At 37.8% G+C, this 24,071-nt stretch overlaps 1 protein-coding gene across 1 annotated transcript in view; it reads left to right on the top strand.

Annotated features, from left to right (window-relative positions):
- The window catches only part of CFTR (CF transmembrane conductance regulator), a 92,567-nt gene that overhangs the window by 49,131 nt on the left and 19,365 nt on the right, over nucleotides 1-24,071 (top strand). The window contains exons 13-21 of the mRNA XM_075743648.1: nucleotides 1,584-1,670; nucleotides 2,547-3,279; nucleotides 4,405-4,533; nucleotides 6,907-6,944; nucleotides 8,156-8,409; nucleotides 9,462-9,541; nucleotides 15,114-15,264; nucleotides 16,370-16,597; nucleotides 17,970-18,070. Of these exons, the coding sequence (XP_075599763.1) occupies nucleotides 1,584-1,670; nucleotides 2,547-3,279; nucleotides 4,405-4,533; nucleotides 6,907-6,944; nucleotides 8,156-8,409; nucleotides 9,462-9,541; nucleotides 15,114-15,264; nucleotides 16,370-16,597; nucleotides 17,970-18,070 (1,801 nt within the window). The remainder of the gene's footprint in view (nucleotides 1-1,583; nucleotides 1,671-2,546; nucleotides 3,280-4,404; nucleotides 4,534-6,906; nucleotides 6,945-8,155; nucleotides 8,410-9,461; nucleotides 9,542-15,113; nucleotides 15,265-16,369; nucleotides 16,598-17,969; nucleotides 18,071-24,071) is intronic.

Genomic DNA, 24,071 nt, shown 5'->3' with positions numbered 1-24,071 from the left:
GCTCATTTACTGGAGGGTCACAGAACCAATATAATATATTTATTGTCAGCTATATAATTATTATTTTTTAAAACAATTAAATGTCCCAAAGACACTGGCTGTACGTGCTTTACATTTTCTTTGGGCTCTAGTCTAAGCTCAGCATACAGCAAGGTGTGCAGGTGTTGAGGTGTGAGTTGCAGATGAAGCTCTGAGAAAGCTAGAGGAGAAAATTTAGGATTATAGCCCTGGGTTGTACCCATCGGCGCAGGCGATAAGCTGGATGGTATTTGCTTGAACTGGCTGCATACACGTGTCTGGTGTACTCTGTGCAAAGTCATGTGAAATGAGAATCTCTGCTGCAAGTGCCATCAACCAGCCATCATGAGAAGCGGATGAAGATTGCCTGAATCCATCTTTCTTCTAGAGCACTGTCAGTGCCTGCAGCTACAACTGGGGGAAGGAAAGGATCAAGGTCAAAAAGCAGTACGTGCTTTTGGGTTTGAGCTAACTCTCTGGCCTGGTATCCTAAAGCCAGTCATGTATAGCTACTAAGCCCTGCATACAAATCATAGCAATAATTTGAGTTCTACCATTATTCCAGGGAAAAAACCCTGCAAACCTTTTGCTGATGAAAGTGCCAAGAACAGTAAGAACTTTTTGTTGTTGTGCAGCCACTACATCATAATGTATGGTCAGTGAAATCCATCGTGACAGAGGATTTTTCAATAGTCAGTTGGTTTATTAGCATAATATACTATTATTGAGGGCTTTTTCTCCTGGTGCTTAAGTATTTTCACATTGTTTAACATAATGATTTTAAAATTAATTTTTAGGGTACTTTAAAAAGAACCAAAATGCAGCTGTCCAAATTTTTGTTACTAATTATACCCTGATTCATATCACATCATGAGTTTCATACTCACAGGCCTTTTTGAACTTCTATTGAAATTAATTTGCAAAAAAACCCTCTTAACCACAGGTTTAGCTCTCAGTGAGCCATGTCCAGGCACACACAGCCTAAGGTCCTAATGCTACAAATAGTTTTAAGTAAGTGTCCTGAACTCGAAATATTGTACAGTCCCATTTCAGATAATGTTTCCAAGATCATGGCTCACTAATACACTTGTCTTTGCTCACCAGTTATTTCAAAGTACTTTTAAAACTAAGTGCTGAGACCGAAGTTTTTTACACACTTATTTACATATGTGTAATATTACCTCAGGCACCAGTAGACATTACAGTAGGTACTAAATTCCCATTGAAATGGTCCTTGTACAGAGATGGGGACTGTCAGATTCAGGCCATAAGCAGATCTTTGGAGTAAGCTGTGTAGAAGGCAGCTGTATAGCTTCCTTCGATAGCACAGAAATTAATGGAAACTGAGTTGGTTTGTAATGTGGTCTGCCACAAAGAAAGGATTTATTGAAAGGTGTCTTGCAAGCACATTTAAAGTTGAACTCCAGCTCCATATTGATGCTGTAGAAAAGTCTATCAATCATAAGTTTTTGAGACAAAACTGTAAAGGCATTCTTTTTAACCTATATTTATTGAAATTTATTAGACTCATGAAAGTTAATCTCATTTCCATTTTCTCTGTTCAGAGCAGTGTACAAAGATGCTGATTTGTATCTCCTGGATTCTCCTTTTGGACATTTAGACATTTTTACAGAAAAAGAGATATTTGAAAGGTACTGTATGCTTTGATAGATTGTGTTTAAGAATCCCACTGAGCAGCACAAAGTAAAACCAAGAACAGAAATATAATAACGGTACAAAAACACTGAAGTGATCAAAATCATACCTTTTGAGATGTTTATTTTTAGGGATTCTCAGGAATAAGTATTTTGTGTTAGCAGTAGGACAGCGTACTGTGTTGGGAACAAGCCTGGGCCAGGTGTGAGCATTACTGTTCCCTCTTCCATCTCAATGTATTGGGCCCGCTATAATCTATTACTCCCAATGTGCATGATTTTATATCTGGCGTGTCTGTGTACCAGAAAGGCTTTCATTTTAAAACACTTGCCTGCTTTCTAAGTATAATTTTTTACAAAAAGCTGTATTTTTTCTTGTTTTTCTAATGATTGAAAGACTGGACACCTAGAAGTGCCCACTGACCAAGAGATTGGCAGCAGGTTGGCCAAAGACAGAGAGTTCTGGCTTGTCCTTGTGGTGTAGCTCAAAACAGTAAGGACACACACTGCCATCCATGAGCTTTTCAGTCACCATAAGTTTGAAGTTTTGAAATTGAGCTAATACTTTTAAGTTTGCTAGAAAAAGATCTAAGTAACCCTAAGAAGAAATATTTCCTTTTCATGTTCAACTGTGCTTTTTTTGATTGACCTGAAAATGATAAAATTTTCCCCCTATTTTTTGTTCCTGCAATAAAGTACTCACCATTGACAAATCTCAGCCTTACCACCTCCTTTGTAGTTTGAGGGAGCACCCAAGACTGCTCATACTGGGAGGGGAACAGGTAAAAGCAAACAGATTGAAAGTGAAAGGGTTAAAAGCAACATTTAATCATGAAGAAAAAGTCTAATTTTTAACACTTTCACCTTTTATAGCTGTGTGTGCAAGTTGATGGCGAATAAAACTAGGATCTTGGTTACCTCAAAACTGGAACATTTAAAGATTGCTGACAAAATATTGATTTTACATGAGGGAAGCTGCTATTTCTATGGAACATTTTCTGAACTTCAGGGTCAACGGCCAGACTTCAGCTCAGAGCTGATGGGATTTGATTCTTTTGATCAGTTCAGTGCAGAGAGAAGAAATTCAATTCTAACTGAGACTCTCCGACGATTTTCCATTGAAGGAGAAGGCACGGGATCACGAAATGAAGTAAAAAAGCAATCTTCTAAACAAACATCTGATTTTAATGACAAAAGGAAGAACTCCATAATTATTAACCCCCTTAATGTAAGTAGGAAGTTCTCAGTAGTGCAGAGGAACGGGATGCAGGTGAACGGGATAGAAGATGGCCACAATGACCCACCAGAAAGGAGGCTCTCACTGGTACCTGACTTGGAACAGGGAGATGTAGGTCTGCTTCGGAGTAACGTGCTAAGCACCGATCATATTCTGCAAGGTCGGAGGAGGCAATCTGTGTTAAACCTGATGACGGGTACCTCTGTGAACTATGGAGCAAACTTTCCCAAAAAGGGAAGTACAGCATTTCGGAAAATGTCTATGGTGCCTCAGACAAACTTGTCTTCCGAGATAGATATCTACACCAGGCGCTTGTCTCGAGACAGTGTCTTGGACATAACTGATGAAATCAGTGAAGAAGATTTGAAGGTGTGTGTTGATTTACATTAATCTTGGGTTTTGATATGGTGATAGTTTAGTGCAATATACTCCTTATATATTTTTCTACCTATGTCATTGCTAATGCAGTACTTCACTGTGGAATATCTTTTTGGAATATCTGTGAATTTTTTTAAACTCAAATATCATCTTGAAATCATTGAAATCCTCAAAAATTTATTTTGCCTGATTATTTTATAGTCTTTGAGTGTTATCTGTAGAGGATTTCAATACAGAATTTTAATCTCCTGCACTTTAATCTACGTTTAAGATTACTTATGCTAAAATGAAATTTGAAACCATAACATGGAAAACATAGCTTTAAATCATTTATGTAAAACTGACATTTGAAACGTTAAGGCTCATGGAAAAAAAATAAAATAAATTTGAAGTACTAGCACAGTTTTTAAAACTGGAATTTGATCAAATTTGACAAATTTGTTAGACTGCTTAGCTCTTATGTTCTGATACAGATAATGAACAGAGGAGTAAGCTGTTTTTCACTCTGTTTTTATGGATGTGCTGGAAATTATACAATTAAGGTCTTTTATACCAAGAACTGGAGGAAAATTCCTTTTTTCTAATAACTATCAACTGGTCATGGTGAACTACTTTCATTTTCAATACTGACAGCTGATTTTCACAGGACAGAAAGATTTTCTAAAGTTATTTCCTAGGTGGAAAAAAGTCTACAAGAAATACTTAAACTTATAATTTGCTGAAGCACTGCCCATTTTTTCTTTTGCTTTATTCATCTCTGCAGAAAAAACTGTCAGAGTATTTACAAATTTACTCTAACAGCACAATAATTATCCCCATTGAAAGAAAATAGCTATGGACTAAACATTTCTGGGCTTCTAGTAGTGCTGTACAGATCTTGGTTGTTTCTTTCAGTGTTGCCTGAAAATTTCAAATCATCTCTAAACGGTGTTGTTATATCAAAGATTACTCAACCAGTCAGTACCTTCCTCTCCAGCCATTATCAGCCAATTTGAATGCTGCAGTTCAATTATTTGGAGTAAGTTAGCAAAAAGAATGATAGCATTCATGTGTCAGAAATTCTCATACATAGATATTATTATCATTCTGACTATATTCTTATCAATTCTTTGACAGGAATGCTTTACTGATGATGCTGAAAGCATGGGTACTGTTACCACATGGAATACCTATTTCAGATATGTTACAGTCCACAAAAACTTGATTTTTGTTCTGATTTTGTGTGTGACTGTCTTCTTATTTGAGGTAAGAAAACCTGCACTTGATGTCATGTTACTACAAAATTATGTTTGTTCAAACTGTGTTGTGATGAAAGGATAAACAGATAAAGCATCAAGATGTTAGCTCATCTATGTATCGCTTATTGGCAACTGCTGTTAAATGATACTGCAATTTTCTGCTGTTTAGATCAGCATTTCTCACCAAAGACAGTGATTAGTGCATGGCAGCAGAAGACTCACCTTCTCAAATTATCTCAGTTATTTTCTGCTATGTGGTACCATAAATAAAAACTGTTGCCCTATGGAGGTCAGGTGAATAATCTTCCATTTTCCATGAAAAGATTCCTTTGCAGAGCTTTGGGGGGTTAGCAACAATAATTACTAGAATTTTTTTTTATGAGCACATACATAAATTCTAGAGAATTGCTTTCAAAAATGAGTTAGTAGCTTTGCTCCTAGTGAAAGAAGAGTGATGAATAAGGCAAAGAGCTGAATGCCCGTGATGGCATTTAAAGATGGATGTGGTGTTTCTGCAGCATGCGGAGAAGCTTTTTTCCAAGTACAGTGGAAAACACTGTCAGAAAAAAAGCTGAAGAACATGATCATGCAAGTTTGACTATTTTTCCTATAACAGAAATTGCCTGCTTTTTGTCCTGTCTCCCAATTTAGGAAAGACTTTTAGCATATAAACCACCTCCAGAAGCAAGACAGTATTTAGATGCGTAGCTGTTCTTATCATGTAAGTTTTATTTTCATGGTAGTGGAAAATGGCTGTGTAAACCTAGAACAGCAAAGCTGAAAGTGAGTTGTAGGGGGAAAGGAAATTTTAACTTTGAGATCTATATCAGATTTATCCCCATATATTCAGCATACATTTCTAATCTTTATTACAAATTTTTGTTTTTAAATTAGACTAAAGCCTTTTTAAATAATTCAAAAGCCTCATCTTCTAATTTAAGAACAAATCTTAAGGCAAAGAATGTTTCCATCTAAGTTAAACTTTCCAGTTTGACTATTGCTTAAGTAAAAGCCTATTGATAAATTAATGGGCTGGAAGATATTCAGTCATAGCACAGACTATATAACCTTTAGCAAACCTCTGTGCATGAGGTGAAATACCATGCTAAGTGGTTATGTGGATGCTATTTTAGATTTAGAATGCATTGTTTTGTGCTGTAGGTCCCAAGTCAAGTCCACACAGATTGCCATAAATTGGGCATTATTTGTACATTCTTCCTAGATTTGCGGGGTGTGCGTGTCTGTGTGTGTAGCTCGCTGAAGTGACTCACAACTGTGTTTCCTAGATGTAATACCCAGAGACAAGGGTTGCTGAATGGGAAGAAGAGCGGTTATGAATGGAAACATGTAGAAAGGCTTTATGAAGTTATTCTGTTACAGTATTGTGTACCTTTCTCTTCCCAGCTGAAAAAAAATGGTCCTCTCTTGTGAGGAATCAAGATCAGAGCAGAATTCTGCTGGGAGATGTAAAAAACATTATTGTGAAAGAAGCTTGATTCCTACAAATGTGTAAATTTGAGGGATTGTGGTCAAGCTTAAGTTATTTACAAGACCTGCAAAAATTAGTGGTTCCCAAGAAGACTTTAATTATGTGCTGAGGTATTATGGTAATACATTGCTGTACCAGTGCCATATGGGAAGAGGATGCTAGAAACTACGTTTAGACCCTTAGAAAAAAGATCATAGGCAGAAATAGGGCAGATTGAAATGTGGTGACTAGATGAAGATCTCCAGTGTCTCAGTGGACAGACAAGAAAATGTGTTATAGAGGAAGCCTCTGTTGAGCATGGAAGCATCTCACAATAAAAAGAGTTTAATTCTACATTTTAAAAATATTAAAATAGATTATTTGGAGAATTGTGTAAAACTAGCAGCCAAGCAATCTCAGACAAATAGATATATCAAATGTAGATATCAGCTAGGAAGAATAGCAATGCAAAAATAACAATGTTAAAGGTTTGACTTCATATTTGAATAGCTGCCTTTGAAGATATTGAGAGACTTACTCTTTTAGGGCCGTCAAGAAATATTAATCTTTAAAACTTTAAATATGTTAAAGCATACAGTGAATGTTCCTTGTCATTAGGAATGCATTAGCAAGCCTTTGTTAATAGTATGGTAAAAGACAATAAGAGAATATTTAGAATATCTCCCTGATTGTAATACAAGTCTAAATGTAGCTTTCCTGGTGGGATGCACTAAGTGGTTTCTGTGGAAAGAGGAACAGATATGACAAGGTTTTTGCTTCAGGGAAGTTTGACTTCCACCCATTTATAATGCTCTCTCTACAAACAATTATAAAGTCAGTGAAAGAAGTTAAGTAAGAAAAAGTATATAATGCGACAAGACAAAAAAATGACTCTGTTTTCTTTGGTCACAGGTAGCTGCTTCTCTTGTTGGGTTATGGTTTCTTAAAAAGTAAGTAGTGGTCATCATTTATTGAGAGATTGGGGTCTCCTTTGTATTGATTTTTGCTATAAATCATTAATAAATTCTGCCAGAAGTCTATATGGATAGGCACTAACTTACATTCATTAAAATGGTTCGTAGATGGATTATCTAAATACCTCATGTAGCTGGTATCTTAAGCCAGTACTTTAAGTGCTAACGATCAAATGGTTTGTGCCTTGTTATTGAGCGCGTAACAACACACACCAAGACTTTTCCTGGATCAGCTCACTCTCTGCATGGACTTGATTATCCTGAATACACTGTGCTTCACCGCTGTCTTTCACAGGTGCCGGTGAGACATTTGCTTAGGAACTTTTAAGGCAGCAGTTTCTGTAAGACCCCATTTGTACGATTCCCTCTGCTCACCTACGGAAAATTCCCAGAAGTTGTAGGGTCAGGCAGATGAAGGTTGAAACATACTGAGCAGCGGTGTGCCTTTTCCTGGGTTGATGCTTTTGATCCCTGTTTGTGTCCCGCAGTGCTAAGTCTGTACATTTGACTATAGAAACCATATAGTGACTTAGGTCTGATCTGGAGGAGGAGGGATTTATATTGATGCTCCCTTACAATAGATCACTAAGGCTTTTGATTTTTGTAGGACACCTGGAGCATATTACTTCCATAACAATTCACTTTTTCCAACACTTAACCTACTTTTTTTTTTGGTTAAAAGAAGAGGATGCATTTTCCTTGATTAGGCTAGTTTTGTCAGTGATTAAACTGGCAGTAGATTTGCGAGAGACTACCAAAGCAGGACATTTTCACAGCAGTTTGGAGAAAACTGTTGGAGGGGTTGTAGTTATATAACAATGGCGTAATTTCCACCTTGGTAATAACCCTTCCTTGCACAATTGCAATTAATTTCAGAAATTACTACAAATGCTGATAGGTGCCTGAATCACCAAAGGTATCTGAGGAGACGGATAAGCCATTTATTGCCTTGACCCCTGAACACACACACAGAGTAACTTTGCCTTTGTGGAACATGGGTTAGTTCATAATTTATATTCCATACATACAGGACAATTTAAAAAATGACTGGAAATATACATAACTAGCCATTAACATAGTTTTAAAACAAATTAACATTGCAGTACTATTTGTTTAGTAGGGAAAATAAAGGAGAAAACCCCCACAATTTCCAGTAATGTATTTATTTTTAAATTTCCATCATACAGGACAGCTTTGACAGCAAACACAACACAATCAGAAAACAGTACCTCTGACAAACCTCCTGTGATTGTCACTGACACTAGCGCCTACTACATCATTTATATCTACGTGGGAGTGGCAGATACCCTGCTTGCCATGGGAATCTTCAGAGGTTTGCCCCTTGTGCATACGCTTATAACGGTGTCTAAAATTCTTCATCAAAAGATGGTGCACGCAGTTCTTCATGCACCTATGTCAACATTCAACTCTTGGAAAGCAGGTAACCGAGATGGGAACTGATTGACTCATGTAAGGGTGTCATTTCAATTAAACAGTTTTCATTCTGTTAAAGTATACTGTTGCTTTCCATTTACATTTTCAGTCAAGCTGAATGTAAAAAGTTTGCCACATAAAGTAATTTGTGAATCTTTTAATGAACCTTGATTGCACTTTAAGGGTGACATATTTCAGTTGTCAATTCTGATTCTGAAGTATCACCTTGTAAGTTGGAGAAAATTAACTGTTAACTGTTTGAGTCAATAAAACCAGAATAACTTCTTATGAATACACTTTGTCTAAAATTGCAATAAAAAAGATACAGTCAGCTATGTGGTGAGTGACAAGGAGTCAGGTGTGGATGATAAATAGTGCTTTATTTCATGAATAGTCCTGCTAAAAAGTCATAAAACATCAGTTAGTGTGATAATGGTATGCATATTCAAATTTGTCTCTGAAGTTGATAGAGTTCATTATATAAACTGGTGTAACAAGTTCCATCTCCCACTGTACATCAAATTCATATCCCATACCCTTCTTACTGGTGTGTACTAGATTGCAGGAGACACTGGTAAATGACAGTACACCATAGGGTTTCTCCTTCATTTTCCCATTATATTCTTAACTCTCTTGTTACCTGGTGATTAGTATAGTAATTCTGCTCAGACGCTAACAAACTGGTGCACAAACTCATACAAATGCTGATGTGCAAATTATCTGTGTATCAGCAGATACCCTGCTGCATAAGGGGTACAGACCTTATGCTTTGTGCCTCTGTTTCTGTCCTGTTTAATTATGTTTTTTGTTTTTATTACTTTTTTTTTTTTCTGAGATTCCAAGACCTAAAACAGAAGTTGTGGAGGGAAATTCTTCCCTGGGGAAAGAAGCTGTAGCTCCACTAAACTGCAATGGAAGTGCTTTTACTAGAAACAAATCTTGTCCTTATCCTTAATATTTTGTGTTCAGAGAAAGTTGTACTTTTTGTTAAAGTAATACATGTAGGATTTTTGGGGTGTTAAAATGTCTGACTTTTTTTTTTTTTTTCTTAAACCATAGGTGGTATGCTTAACAGATTCTCAAAAGATACGGCAGTACTGGATGACTTACTTCCGCTTACAGTATTTGACTTCATTCAGGTTTGTAGAATAAAAGTTCTAAATTTTGCTGTCTTATAGCACTGTAAATTTTGAGTTGTACATCATGCAAAAGATTTCATATTAATTAGAAAAAATAGCAACTGGAATTAAAATCTTCCTTTTTTTTCAGTTCAGTATGTCTGTTTACATAACTGCTTATCTTGTAAGTCAACTTCATTGCTTCTTTTTTCAGTACTTGCCTATATGTGTACCTCCACTGTTTGTGCAAACCACTTTTAGTATTCAGGCTCAGAAACATTTTTGCCCTGCAGACCCCTACAGTGCAAGTATCCCTGCTATATTCAACTTCAAAGGTGTAAAGGGCATTCCTTAGTTTCTTTCAGTTATCTTGGCTCAAGATGAATATTTTTTCATGCTACCCTTTGATTGCATTCAGTCATTTTCATGACTTTACTTCCTTAGACTCTTCTATTCCCAGTTTGTTAGCGTCAGCCTTAATTTCCTTCTCTTTTGTAGAATATATTCTTGTTTTTTCTGTTCTTTTATCTTCTGTGGAAACACTTCCAGGCTTGCCTTATTGGGCAGTTTGACCCATGATGATGTGCTTTCAACTCTCAGTTGGGCAGTTCTCTTCTCTTCTCTTCTCTTCTCTTCTCTTCTCTTCTCTTCTCTTCTCTTCTCTTCTCTTCTCTTCTCTTCTCTTCTCTTCTCTTCTCTTCTCTTCTCTTCTCTTCTCTTCTCTTCTCTTCTTTTCTTTGTTTTTTCCCTTCACAAGTTTGACTATCTAATTTTGTCTTTTATCCTTTGCATCTTCGTGGCTTTCCCTGAGTCTCTGAGATTTAAGCTGAGTCTGTCAGGCACTGGAGAACTATTTGTGATGGAGGAGATCTTTAGATGACACTAATCCTTGGAGGAATTTTACATCCCTAAGAGTCATAGAATTGAAAACTTTTTATTTTTTTGGATGGAAAGGCTTTTTTCCAGCATTCCTCCTGGGAAAATCCATGCATTGCAAAATCTTGAGTTTTGAATGACCTTCAAATTTATCCACACTGAAGAGAACATTGAAGAAATACAGACACAGAGGCAATCCCAGTGTTTCTCAAGTAGGATGCCTTGTTTGCTCCCCATCCTGCCTATTCTGAGACATTGTGGCTCTGTGTGGATCCCAGCACCCCTCATTGGTGTTCTATCACTGATGCTGCAATGCCAGCTTTTTCTCAGATACAGCTGGTTCCCAGAACATTTAAAAAATAAAAGCAAAAGCTTCCCCGGCCCTCCTGTTCTTCTCTACCTTTATCTAGGTGATATGCAGGGTTGACCCTCAATCAAACACTCCACTGCACAGATTGCCTGTCTCCAATTGTGAGTTTGCTCTGCACAGATTGCCTGTCTCCAATTGTGAGTTTGCTCTGCTTTACAATCCTTACCAACAAGATGGTCTGATCAAAACAAGTCCCTTGCCCTATATCTTTGTTAGTAATTGATAACTTTGGCTCATGACTTTAGAGAGGCCAGTGCAGCTTCATGTGAAGAGGTTCAAGGACATTACAGCTCTACTTCATGTTCTGCTGACATCATGAAGATTTGCTGAATGAGTAAACATGCACATTGACACCTTCTCTGAATCATTAATGTGATCTTCAGTGTGATCAGGAGTCACTACTACCTTTTCTGGTGTGACCATTTTGTTTCTGATATTTTGGATCTGCCATGGGGATGTTATTCTAAAACTATTTTAGTTTTAAACTCTACGTTTCAAATTCTCTACAAGAAACTGACTAGTTTTTCATGTTTCCAAGGATAAGGAAAATGCCTAGATTTGGCTTTTCTGTTGTGATGCCTTTCAGAGGCTAAGCTGTACTCTAACGTCTCACAGGTTCACCTCTGTCTCCTCAGTATCAACTGCAGAGCTCCTGGACATAATGACAGCTGTCCTGTCTTTCCAGGTCCTTCTGGTGAAGACCATTGAACCTACCTGCTGTCTTGAATGCTTTTTACCGGTCATCCCTTTATAAGGCATTTCTTCTGATCCTTCATAGATTCAGACTTGTTTGGCAGCTTCAGACTTTCACAGACTCTGCTAATGAACAAAGTCAGATTCCTCTGAAAGATACAGAGAAGTTATACATATGACTTTCTCCTTCTGTGCTGATTATCGCAGAGTCACAGAATGGTCAAATCTGGAAGAGACCTCTGGACCTAGGGCCTGGGACCTCTCCAACAGCTCTGCTCAAAGCACTGTCAGCTAGAGCAGGTTGCTCAGACCCATGTTGGATTTTGGATATCTCCAAGAGTGGAGAATCCACAACTTCTCTGAGCAACCTGTTCCTGTGTCTGACCATCCTCACATTAAAAATGCTTTTTCTTATGTTTAAATAGAATTTTGTGCATTTCAACTTTTGCCCATTGCCTCTTATCTTCCCACTGGGTGCCACTGAGAAGAATCTGGCTCAGGCTTATCTGCTCTGCACCAAATACCTATTGGTATTTATATAAATAGAATATAAATTTTAAAGGTATATATAATTTATAAAAATATTTGCATATATATAAAAAAATTTCTAGTTTATATAAATATAATAAATACCATCAGATACTTATACAAAGTGATAAGATCCCCTTAAGCCTTCTCTTAAGTAAACAATCCCAGCTGTATCAGCCTGTTCTTGTGTGTGAGATGCTGCAATCCCTTTGTCATGTTCAAGACTTTTCACTGGACTGGCTCCAGTATGATTGTATCTCTCTTGTACTGGGGAACCCACTCCAGATACAGTCTCACTGGTGCTGAAGAGAGAGGAAGGATCACCTGCCTTGAGCTTCTGACAATGCTGCCCTTGTTGACCTCCCTTGTTGCAGGGGCGTGTTGCTGCCTCATGGTCCACCAGGACCCCCGAGGCCTTCTCTGCAAAGCTGCTTCCCAGTCAGTCACCCTCCACCCTGTACTGGTGAATGTGGTTATTCCTTCCCAGGTGCAGAGATCTACAGAAAAGGTTAGCTTCTAAATGTACTGGGATGCCTAAATCCAAGTCTTGTGGAGATGGAGACTTGGTCTCTGCTAGCCTTCAGTTTATGTTTGCATAAGTTTGTCCTGACTTCTGAGCTTTACCCAAGAATTTGATGCAAAATTTGAGAGCTCATTCTTATTCCCTCTTCTATGAGAAAGAGCTGGTAGATGACTCTGGCTAGCTCCGTGTTTAGGGACACTGTGTCCTTCTCTGTTGCAGCTGTGGATGTCATAACATAGTTTTTCTTAGGACTTTCAGGGACATATCAGGGACCTTCCCTTTTAGGTAGCAGAGCTTTCCATTCAGATGAATGAGACTTCAGGATGAAAGAGGCCAGGGCTACTCTCCAGTCACTGGGGTATACCCAGTTGCCCATAAAAGAAGAAGCGGTATTAACCTTTACATCAACAACAACAGATAGCAACTGTGATGTTTTCTCTGTCAGCCATCTGACCTGCTTGCATCAGGGTATGAATTGTAGCCAGCTAATGATGTCAGCAGCATCACCACTAATTTTAACATCCATCTCAGTCTTCTACCAGTGCTTACAGTGGGCGCATCATTTTTTGAGATCCTTCATGTGACATGCTCACCCCTGGGGTTTAATATAGTCCCACTCGAAAGGTTATAGTGAACTCATTGAACATTTATACCTAGAGTCATGGCTGGCTTTCCCTAAATGATAAATCCCCATTGGTTAATCAGATTGGCTGCTGCATCCATTGCCACCCTCAACTTTTTTGCTGAATTGCTGTCTCCACCACCAGCTGTATTTTCCAAAATGATTACAGAGAGGAAGCACTGGAACGTGCCTCCTCATCTGGCCTCCGTCCCAGGCCTGAAAGCTCAGCACGTGGGGTCACTGCAGCTCTTAAGTGGGCTGCATGAGACCTCTGCTGCCATTCCCCGAGCATACGCCAACGTAGCTGGCTTGTGTGTTGATTTTTGCTACTGCCTTTTTAGAGAAGATGCCATCTTCTGTTTGACTTTACACTTATTTTGTGTTTGGAGCTTACGAGATAACACAAATTTTCATATTCAACTTTTTAGTGAAATAACTGTTGGACCAGCAGTGAGAACAATATGGCATCATGGTGGCCTTTGCAAAATTTGAGTAAATGATCGAAATAGGAATTAAAACAGTCACTGCGTGGCCGTGTAATCTCAAGTAATTTGAGTGCTGTATAACTTGGCTCAATAGCAATTGAATGGCTCATTTACTTCTTAACAATTAGAGATACAAGAGGTACTAAATTCTGCAGGTTGAAATAATGAGTAAACACAAATCCATTCTTGCATTGCTACAGACCAGTGCTATACAGCCTGCACAAGCATAACCCACGTGTGCCACCATTCTTTTAAGAGAAATGAGGAAAATCGTGAAAGAAATCTTTAACTAGTTCAGCTGTTACAGAATTTTTTTTCATAAACTTTGATGCTGCTATAGCATTGCTCAGATTTCCAATGAAAACAAAGGGTAGGAATCCTGGAACATGCTTACCTATTCGTGAAAGACCTCTGACTTGGAATACTGGGAATTTAAATATTTTCTTGAATTTATGTGGATGTAGTAGCAAAAGCACCAACTGCAGGTTTCTTCCTAATGTGAAATTAGTTTTGCTTTCCATCTATTTCTTTGCTGACTGGTCATTTGCAGTGATGTTTCAATGTGATGTTCATAATTTTGTCCAAATTATTCATTTGCAGTTGCTTTAGGCAGTTTGAATTAGTTGTTTAGTGTGAAAGGTAACACTGTGATACAAAGCAGAGTGTACACTGATATACTTGATTTTCATTTGGTTTAGGTATGAGACAAAAACAGTCGAAGTGCTTGAGGTGCTTCTAGAGTAAAGACCAAGGCCTGATTTAGCTAAATCTGTCTGGAGCTACTTGAGGATGAGGTCTTATGAGAATAGTAGTAGTCTCTCTCTGGTGGGTTAAATAGATTATGTAATTATTTTGTTCCTTTTGAGTCACCTGTCATCTTAAAACATCTTTTTTTCTCCTGAAACTGCTAATTTTTCATACCACAAGTCCTCTTATGACTTATTTCCCATCTTCTGATCAGGATGAGCAGTAGTGCTGCTTTCATATGCGGCTTACAGTCCCTTAAGCAAGCAGTGATGCGTGACTTCCCACTTTTTCTGACCCTCAGAAACACTGCTTGGCCAGAACCTCCAGGAGACTGGCACTCAGGTCCTGCCAGTCTGGCACACATAGTCCGGACAAGACAGGCACAGCACCGTTAGGTTTGGGAGGTGGCTGCAGATATTGCAAATGTCGTTCTTACAATTTTAACTGGAGAGCAAGTGCCTAGCTGCCGTTGCTTTTGTGTGGCTTCATAATTTAGAAGCCTGCAATACTGGTTGTGAAAACACTTCCATGTATTAGAAAAGATGGCAGCTTATTCCAACAGGATCTGGTCTTAGTTACTCATGATCTTTTCATGGAGGTTTGTTCTCAGCTGCAAATTCTACTTAGGTTAGTACTTTATGTTTGTTGAAACAATACATAGTAGCCATGGGAAGGAGACTCATCACCAATCTCTAGTCTATAAAATGACAAGTTTACTATATCAATAGTATTTTTCTTTCATTCTACAGTTAATACTGATTGTGATTGGCGCTATAACAGTAGTCTCAATATTACAACCCTACATCTTCCTGGCATCAGTGCCTGTGATAGCAGCCTTTATTGTGTTAAGGGCATACTTCCTCCACACTTCTCAGCAGCTGAAACAACTGGAATCTGAAGGTAGGAGCAGCGAAATTGGTAGACTTCTAAATCCACAACAAATCAATTGAGAAGTGATTCACCCTTTCACCTCTTCTTTGCCTTTTCTTTTGCAAGATTCCATTGTCTCTGGGAGCAGAACACATACCTCCTTAAAGCCAGTGCTGTCACTGATCCAGCCAATACTGAGTGCTCTGCTGCCAAAGAGCAATGGAGAAGACCTTTTTAAAGCTGGGCTTTATCACCACTGCAGCTGAAAACAAATAAAGTCCTGACATACAGTTTTATTGAGAGTAAATGTAACTTGAAAAATTGTGGTCAGACTTGGTATATGCCCTATGAGTTTGTTTCTTTATAAGAAAAATTTAGAATGTATATATCATCTTGATTGCAAAGAATTCTTATTTCTGAATAAGTTATTTGACTGTATTTCCTTCCTCTTACCCCATTAAGACACTAATATGTTCCCAATAAAATAGAAAACCTCATCTTGAAGCGTGGGTTTGCAGATCAGGCACTGTGGTCTGGCTTTACAACAAACTGGCAGATCCTCAGCAAATCAGTCCTGACTCTTAAACACTGATGATCATCTTCCCTTTTATTTAAGTGTAATTCTGAAGTTCCTCGGATCTAAATCTAAATTGCTTTGATGTTCGCAGGGATCCAGCATTGGCTCACCACTTGTTATGCAATGCAAGATCTGCTTAAAATTACCATGTCAGTACAGTGGAATCAAGAGCATTAAAGTGCTTTGTGCTAAAAAAACTTCACTTGATGGAGTTATCAGAATTGTAGGAATTAATTTTGACTGGGGAGGAGCCACCTTTCTCTCATGGCATCTTACAGCAGGCCAGGAGCTTCCCCAAGTAGTATGCCAACTATGAAGACTTAATGTCATCCCTTCCTGGCAATACACTGAACGGCAGTTCAACCCGTTCACGCAAAGACTGTTGTTGTATATCCTGTGCTAGGATTACTTCAGTCATGTATTCCAACAACACATGTAGATTAAACACTGACAATAGTTATACTGCTGTGAGTTAGAGCATAGGGCTGTGTATTTGTGTTGTAGCAAAGGTATCTGATTATGAGTGTTTATGATGTTTCTCATTTAAAAACTTTACAGCTCGGAGTCCAATATTCACCCATCTGGTTACAAGCTTAAAAGGGCTGTGGACACTAAGAGCTTTTGGGCGGCAGCCGTATTTTGAGACCTTGTTTCACAAAGCCCTGAACCTACACACGGCAAACTGGTTCCTCTACCTGTCAACACTGCGCTGGTTCCAGATGAGGATAGAAATGATTTTTGTTGTCTTTTTTGTTGCTGTGGCGTTCATCTCCATCATAACTACAGGTACGGTAACTTTACTGGATTACTGGAATGGAAGTTGTCTGCTTCTTCTTAACAGCTCAGCTTTAGAAGCTTCTGAAGGAAATAAACCATTGCAAAATTTAGCATACATTAGAGTCACTGATTTAAGTATGTCATAGTAGTAAACACAATTTAGTTCAAACAGAAATTACACCAGTACTATCTGCAATGTGCTGTTGCAAAGGACTCATTAAAGGGATTAATCTGAAAATAATATCTGAAGGGACAGAACTTTCCTTTTCTTGACTGTAATTGCTGTAAAAGTAATCTCATGTGTTTTGAACCACATTAATGTAACCATGTTAGTGTACTGAAAAGCTTGGGTGTTGATTATCATCTATATAGCCCAAAGGTTTTTAGTAAATTGAGGTTAATGTTCCTCTTATTTGCAAATGGCTAAGACATGCAAAGTTTTAATGATCTTTTAAAGCCACAGCAATAGCAGAAGTAGTTTGAGTTTTTTTAGTAAAGCTTACTGTTCCTTGTGTTATTGTTTTTCTGACTATTTTATTTGAGAAAAGAGTTTAGAAGCACTTTTTAAAAATGTGAAAATTTGTCATCTTGCCACCATTGTAAACTTTACTGTAATGAGTAATAGGTCCTTGGAGCAACACTGAATTCCTTTTCTTAATCTATCAGCTTTCAGGAGCAATATTTTGGTTTTAATGTTTATTTCTAGAATTACTTTGATAACAAGATGTCTATAAGTGAAACAGGAGGAAGTTTGTTGAAGAAAGCCATAGAAGAAATGGAGAAATCATAGAAAGGCATTTAACTTAAATTCTGAATTCCATTTAACACACAGTGAGATTAAAAATCAACAGTGGAGTAGTTTAAATGCTTATCTTGTGTTGTATGAACTCATAAAGGAAAATCCCATGCTTGTTACAGTAGCAATTAAAGCAAAATAATTTATATCTGCATCTTTGTGGAACAGTAAGGAGAACATGGCCTCTATTTGTCCAATAAATGAAAATGTAAACCAGCGCAACTATTCTGAATTTTAAAGTTGTTAGCTGTGGTGTTTTAGTAAGATAAGAGTTGTTTCACTGATTCACATGTGTTGGAAAAAAGAAATTGAAATCAAGATTGCAGAGGCCTGATTCTGTTTACAGCTTAAGTACCAAGATTTAATTTTTTCTTCTGCCAAAGCAAGATCAGGGTTTCTAGTAAATTCAGTGCCACGTGTTTAACTGATGATTAAGCTCTCAATCCTTTGAATAATTAACAAGTCCATGTTTTCTCCACGAAGAGGAGACAATGTGAATATGTAATTTAAGATATACATGCTAATTTTCTGATTTCTATTGGCTTTTTATTTACATATAAATTGAATGTGTTTTTCTCTCTGCAGGTGATGGACCAGGTAGAGTTGGCATTATTCTTACTTTAGCTATGAACATCATGGGAACCTTACAGTGGGCAGTAAACTCAAGCATAGATGTGGATAGTTTGGTAAGCATAATATGCACTTTGCTGTGCTTTCTTTTGAGGAATTGCTTTATACTGTTGATTATGGGTGTTCAGTGAGTTATTTTCAGAGTTGGATATCAGACAGATGTGTCAGAAAAGTTCCCCTCATGCCTTTCATAGCAACCTATCGGCTTTGGCACAGCACAAACTGAGTTTTTCTGTGATCAAAAATTTTCCTGGAGTAGAAAAGGCAACAGCAAATAATTGCATTTGAGGATTCAGATTGCAGATGTAGCAGTGATGGGAAAACTTCAAAAAGGCTTGGAGTTGTTTTGTTATGATTATATACCTTACCAAAGTATATAATATACCTTACTTGGTCTACTTAAGGGCTTTGCACAGCAGATCACGATGGATGTTTTTGAGCTCCTTCCACACAAAATCAATAGTGATTTAAAATTTTGTCCTAGACTTCCCTGGTGGTCTTTTTCTGGTTTTGTGAAAAATAAATTCTGACATAAGGCTTTGGAGTTGTACATATTTACCCCTTTAATTTGCATAGTTAGTCTGTTAGTTAGGATTGGTTTTAAAACAGAAAATGTCACACGGTTAACTTATCATCACCTATTTTTTGAGATATGAGAAGCATACAGGAAACTCATAGAAAAATATGTTTGTTCTTGCAGTTTTCATCATACCGTAGCTTATATGTTCCTGATTAGCTGAAATGAGTTGTCGTTAAAAAAAAATATAATTGGGGCAGATTGTGACAGTAAGGGAATATTTGCCAGTTTGACTTTTTTTTTTTTTTAAATAAGTGATTCGACCACCCTCATCCTGAAGGAAATCCTTAAGAGCCCCAAAACTGGGAATTAACCACTTACAACATCTAATCTCTTGTTTACGCGTGTGACTGGTGATAGTCCAGAAAGCTGAGTGCCATTCAGGGACACATTTTTTCCCTATCCACCAGTTGTTTTGTGCTGACTCTTTCTTTGCTTGTTAGAACAGCCTATCTTGAAGGGCAAGCACTCTGTGAAAGGCTTCTTTGCCCTAACTGCAAGACACGCCAGACAGCAGTTGTGTGACTGATAATGAAGTAAAACGTGCCGTTGGTAAGGCACGACAGCGACGACAACAACATTCCAACAGCTCTCATTTGTAAACTCCATCTTAGCCCTGTAAGGCATAGTGTGATCGCTTTAAGTATAACAATCTGTGTAAGAATCATGTGCACATATTATAAAGCTTAATACAAACTGTAGCTGTTTCCCAAGAGCAAGAGAAAGTCTTACTGTAGGATTTAGAGCGTGCTGGACACACTAGTGTTTTAATAAAAAGAAGTTCCCCTTTGTTAAAATACATTGATGTTAAAATATCATCTATTAGTGGCGTTAAGGAAGTAACTCCCTTTCCCCTGAAAAGAAAGTCTCAAGTTGCTTTAGACATTTGTGAATATTTTTCGCTTTATTAAGACAAACTCCTGTACTGGAGGACCAGTTATATTAATGATAGCATTCTAAGGTGCATCAGTTTATAGGTGGATCCTCTGGACTTCTTTGAGCAGTGGATAGCTGCCCATCCCCATTCCATGGATTTTTAGGTAGCCCAGATGTCAAACTAATAGATATTGCTGGCAGGATGGTTTTCCTGATATTCAAAAGCTGCTTCTGTGCACAAGCAAATAAGAATAGCTTCATGGTTTCAAGATAATAGAACTGCTTCACTGGGTGATGCAGATGTATTATTTCCCACTCTTTGTATTCTCTACATTTACCACTTCCCTCTTTAAAGTCTTTTACAATTATTTGGTTACAGGTGTCCTGCAAAGGCTTGCATGTGTGCCTGACTTAGTAGTCTATTTGGTTATACTCTACTTTTCTCTCAGTGGGTACTTTGAAGCTCCCCACAGGACCAGGTTGACTAGAATTGACACATCACATGTCTCCAGTTACAGATATGTACACACCGCTCTAGACGACATCACTCTTGCCCTTTCTTGAGCAGATGCTTACTTACAAGCCTACAACATACGCATGTCTGAGTGTATAGCACATTTGTAGGTAGAAGTTTTGGGTTGTCAGATAAGCTGGAGTTTTCTGCAGATGGTTGAAACCAATGTCCAAAGGCATAGCTGCTGTAATTAGTACATAACATTAAGCTCGTACTGAGTTATTTTACAAGATATGCAAGGTATGGGAAAACAGTGAAATAAATGCAAGCGAAAGGACAGGAAGGCAGGAGTCTAGGCAAGCAGGATCATGTGAAAAAGGGAAAATTGTACTGGAAGAAATACTGGCCAAACAGATGGGTAGGTGGCAAATTTGCCTTTATTCCACACAATCTCCTTGAGCTTTCTGTGACACAGACATACATACTGAAGAAATCTGAGTTTCTAAGTTGGATTTTGGTTTTACATACACAGATATTCTCTTTGAAGTAATTTCTGTTAAACTGTTTTGGCTTTAACTGAAAAATCCCCATTGTCTTTTAATACCCCATAATGGTTTTGGCATTTCATTTTCTACAACCCTGATACTTTATCTGCTCTGTTGTTTTTTGTTTTGTTTTGTTTTGTTTTGTTTTTTAAACATGTGTGGTCAGTCTGACAGCTATCCATTGTTTCATTTAAAGCTACCAGTTAGGCTAGATTTATCTTTGCACTTTGATCATTTCTGCTAATATCCCTTTAGCTGGTTTTCAGTCTTTTTCTTATCCCTCCAAGCAGTCTTGTAGTATTTTTAATGTTTTTCCTTCACAAGGAAATAGAAAATAAGTTTTCCTGTAAGTGCTGCTTTCATAGATAAGCATTGGCTAGTCCCAGTGGGCTATTTTAATGCTTTTTAACCTCCTCCTTCACTGATGTGTATCCTGCAGTAGCAGCGCTATAATTGGGAAGGACAATTCCTTTTACTAGGGAAAGAGAAAATGCCATGCTTTTACTGTTGCCAGGATTACTTATGTAAGGAGATATAAAAAGAATGCCCCCAAAAGATACTAAAACCACACTTGCTAAATCTCACAGTGCCCCACCTTGTCCATCAGGGATGCTGAAGAATTAAAGTAGTACATGGTAGAGAAGAGGACCAAAGAGAAAATTAGGACTGTGAAAAAAAATGGTACTTTTACAGCTGGTTGTCATGCTTTTATTTCCCCATGCTATTTCTCCTTTAACCTGTTTAATTGGTGGGTTTTTTTAACTAGGACATGATCTTAATATGCTTTTTACTACTGTCAGCAGAAAACCTGAGAACACTGTTAATTTCCAAAGTTTAAACAAGACTAAACACTTGACCGGAAAATCTGCATCAGAATGACAATTCTCAAAGTAGAAGTGTTGGTCATCTGGAAGGGAACAGAATCAAGAAAAATCTGTTAGACCATTTCCTTTTCTGCCTGAAAAGCAGTGTGAGAAAGAGCAAAAAAATCAGCACAAGTTTGACATGAACTAAATATTTCATTTTTGCAGTTTGGAGGAGGAGTATATGTCCTATAAGCGCACCCAAAATGTAACAGCAGAAGATGTGAAACCTCAGTAGAACCATATGGTCTGCCTGCATTGACCCAGTTTTTGCAGTGACTTAATGCATAGGGTTTTTTCACAACATGAACCTCTGAACCAACCTCTCATAGGATGTCTCAGCTGCGCACTGCACTTTCCAGACAGCATGGTTTTGAGGAGGTGGTATCTTGCAACATGGTCGTTGAATACTATGTGTGTCTGGTCTGGAGAGGGTAACTGCTCTCTAGCAGAAGAGAACATAGGGCCTGGTGAAATTAATTTTATTAGATTACTTGTAAAAGAATTACTTCTTCCACTTTCTGGAAATATACGTTACATAATTATATTATGAATTCTCCTTCAACATTAAGAAGAGTTTAAGTGATATTAATGAGAAAGTAAATTAAAGAATTTGCAATGTTATTAAAATCTCAGTAAAATACAATTAGGCAAGGCTAAAAATAGTGTATTATGCTCTAGACATTTTTAGATGAAAGTAGTAAATATACCTCTTTATTCTAAAGCATTAGTTAGAGAATGTGAATATAGCAGGCACGTTGCTGATGGGAATAATAGATAAGAAACTTGCTGTCACCTACACTATACCTGTCATTATGAATGACAGAAGATTTCTACCTGTGAAAGGAAGAATGGGTATCTTTGTAAAATGTTACTGACATTTATGCTACATTCTGCCCAGATCTAAATCATAATGCAAATTACAGAACCAGGAAAGCATCCTTCTGAATTGATTTAAAGTATTAAGCTGTCTAAAATATCTGCCTGTGGAATATGACTGATATATCTGTCAGGGGAGCTGGGACAGAGATGAAATTTTCTGTTGTAAGGGAAGGCTCTTTGTCCAGCTGGCTTCATAGTGGATTTTAGCTAGCGTGTAATGGTAGGATCTCTTGGGCAATTATAGGGAATCCCTGCCTGTAAAAAAGTTCACAGCTCTTGATGAAGCCAAGACAGACCTTCATTTCTGAAGCAGTGGTATTTCTAAAAAGATGAGATTTCTGAAAAGAAATGTACCATCAAACACTGATTAAAATAAATGCATGGTGCTCATTGTGGGGATTTACTAAAGACAGTCAGGCATGAAGAAAATTGTCAGTCTGATCCAAGGTCTTCCTGTTTATATCACCAAAATGAGATGACATTCATATATCATGATGATGATGACCATGCCTTTCCATCTTGCAGAGGGATTGAGATGGAAATTGCAATTGATAGGCTTGGGTGTTAACATGCTTTTCATAACTTCTGTCACAGTTCTGTTTCAAGGTGCTGAGATGTAAACAATTACCCCAGTATTTCTTTGCCTTATATATGTATATATATTTGCTTCCACATGGAAAATCCACCTAACAATATTTCAATCTGGATCAAAAAGGAGGACGGAATGGTAATATATCAAGTAGAATAATTTTGCAGAAGGAATTACAAAAGCAGTTTAACAAGGTCAAAGATATACAAAGGGTTTTCCATGATGCCACTAAAGAGACATATATTACTGGGAATACAGATTGGAGAACCAATGCTAATAATAAGGCCCAGATAGTCCTGGATGCAGTAGCTATGAAGGTGTCTATTTATTTATTTTGCTAAATAATTTCTGACCAATAAGAATTTACACTATCTTATAGTTTACTCTTGTTGTTTACAAAGGTCACGTTTTGTTAAAATGAGGAATCTAATTAATTAAGTTAGTTGGACTAAGGCACTTAGGGACCTGAATGTAGACTAAGGTCACATCTTCTTCAAGTGAGGGGCTGAAATTTGTTTCCTGCATAGCAGGAGAAAAGCAATATGAAATTTTGGAGACTGTAGGACTACCAGGATGAAAAACATTCTCCAAAAGTATATTAGAAATTACAACCTCCACAGAAGGGATTAGTTAACTAAAACAAGCTATGCATTGGAGGTCAAGAAGCAGATAGAGAAGGGAGACTTGACAAAACCAGAGTTAGACTTGCAAATGGCCATAATTCTGGGTGGATACTTGATCTCAGTTTTCAGTAAAAGGACAGTGTTTAATCTGGGGAGTTGAAAGTGAAGTAGAAGGTAGAAATGGGATTTACAATATCGGAGGTGGAAATTATATGCAAAAACCAGCCTAGCTGTAGGCACGTAACTGAAGCTCCTAAGTTAGAATCCTGATCTCCCTAAATTTCCTGTACAGTCTGTGGAGGTACACATACACCACCCATGATTCAGTCCATCTAAAATCAGAGTCTTCAACTAAATGTGATTGGATTCTGCAGTTGGGCATTTTGGTTAAACATGTGAAACCGGGCTGGAACAATGCCACCCCACGCATGCAGACCAGGTGGGACCAGAGCTCCCATCCTAGGGTTCAGGAAGAACTGGCTGGGAAGCTGGAGATCTGGTAATGGCCACTTCAAATGAATCTACCAAGCTGGCAACGGTGGTGGCAGGTGATAGAATAACAACTGTCACTTTTCGTTAAGAAGGAGAATGGGAAGCCGTTGATGCCACCATCAGTTTGTTAGTCTGATGGCAGCGGTCTTTAGAAAC

This window comes from Balearica regulorum, chromosome 1, assembly GCF_011004875.1.
Source record: "Balearica regulorum gibbericeps isolate bBalReg1 chromosome 1, bBalReg1.pri, whole genome shotgun sequence".
Lineage (NCBI taxonomy): Eukaryota > Metazoa > Chordata > Aves > Gruiformes > Gruidae > Balearica > Balearica regulorum.
Note: the sequence above shows the minus strand (reverse complement) of the source record. Positions and strands in the feature narration are given on the sequence as shown.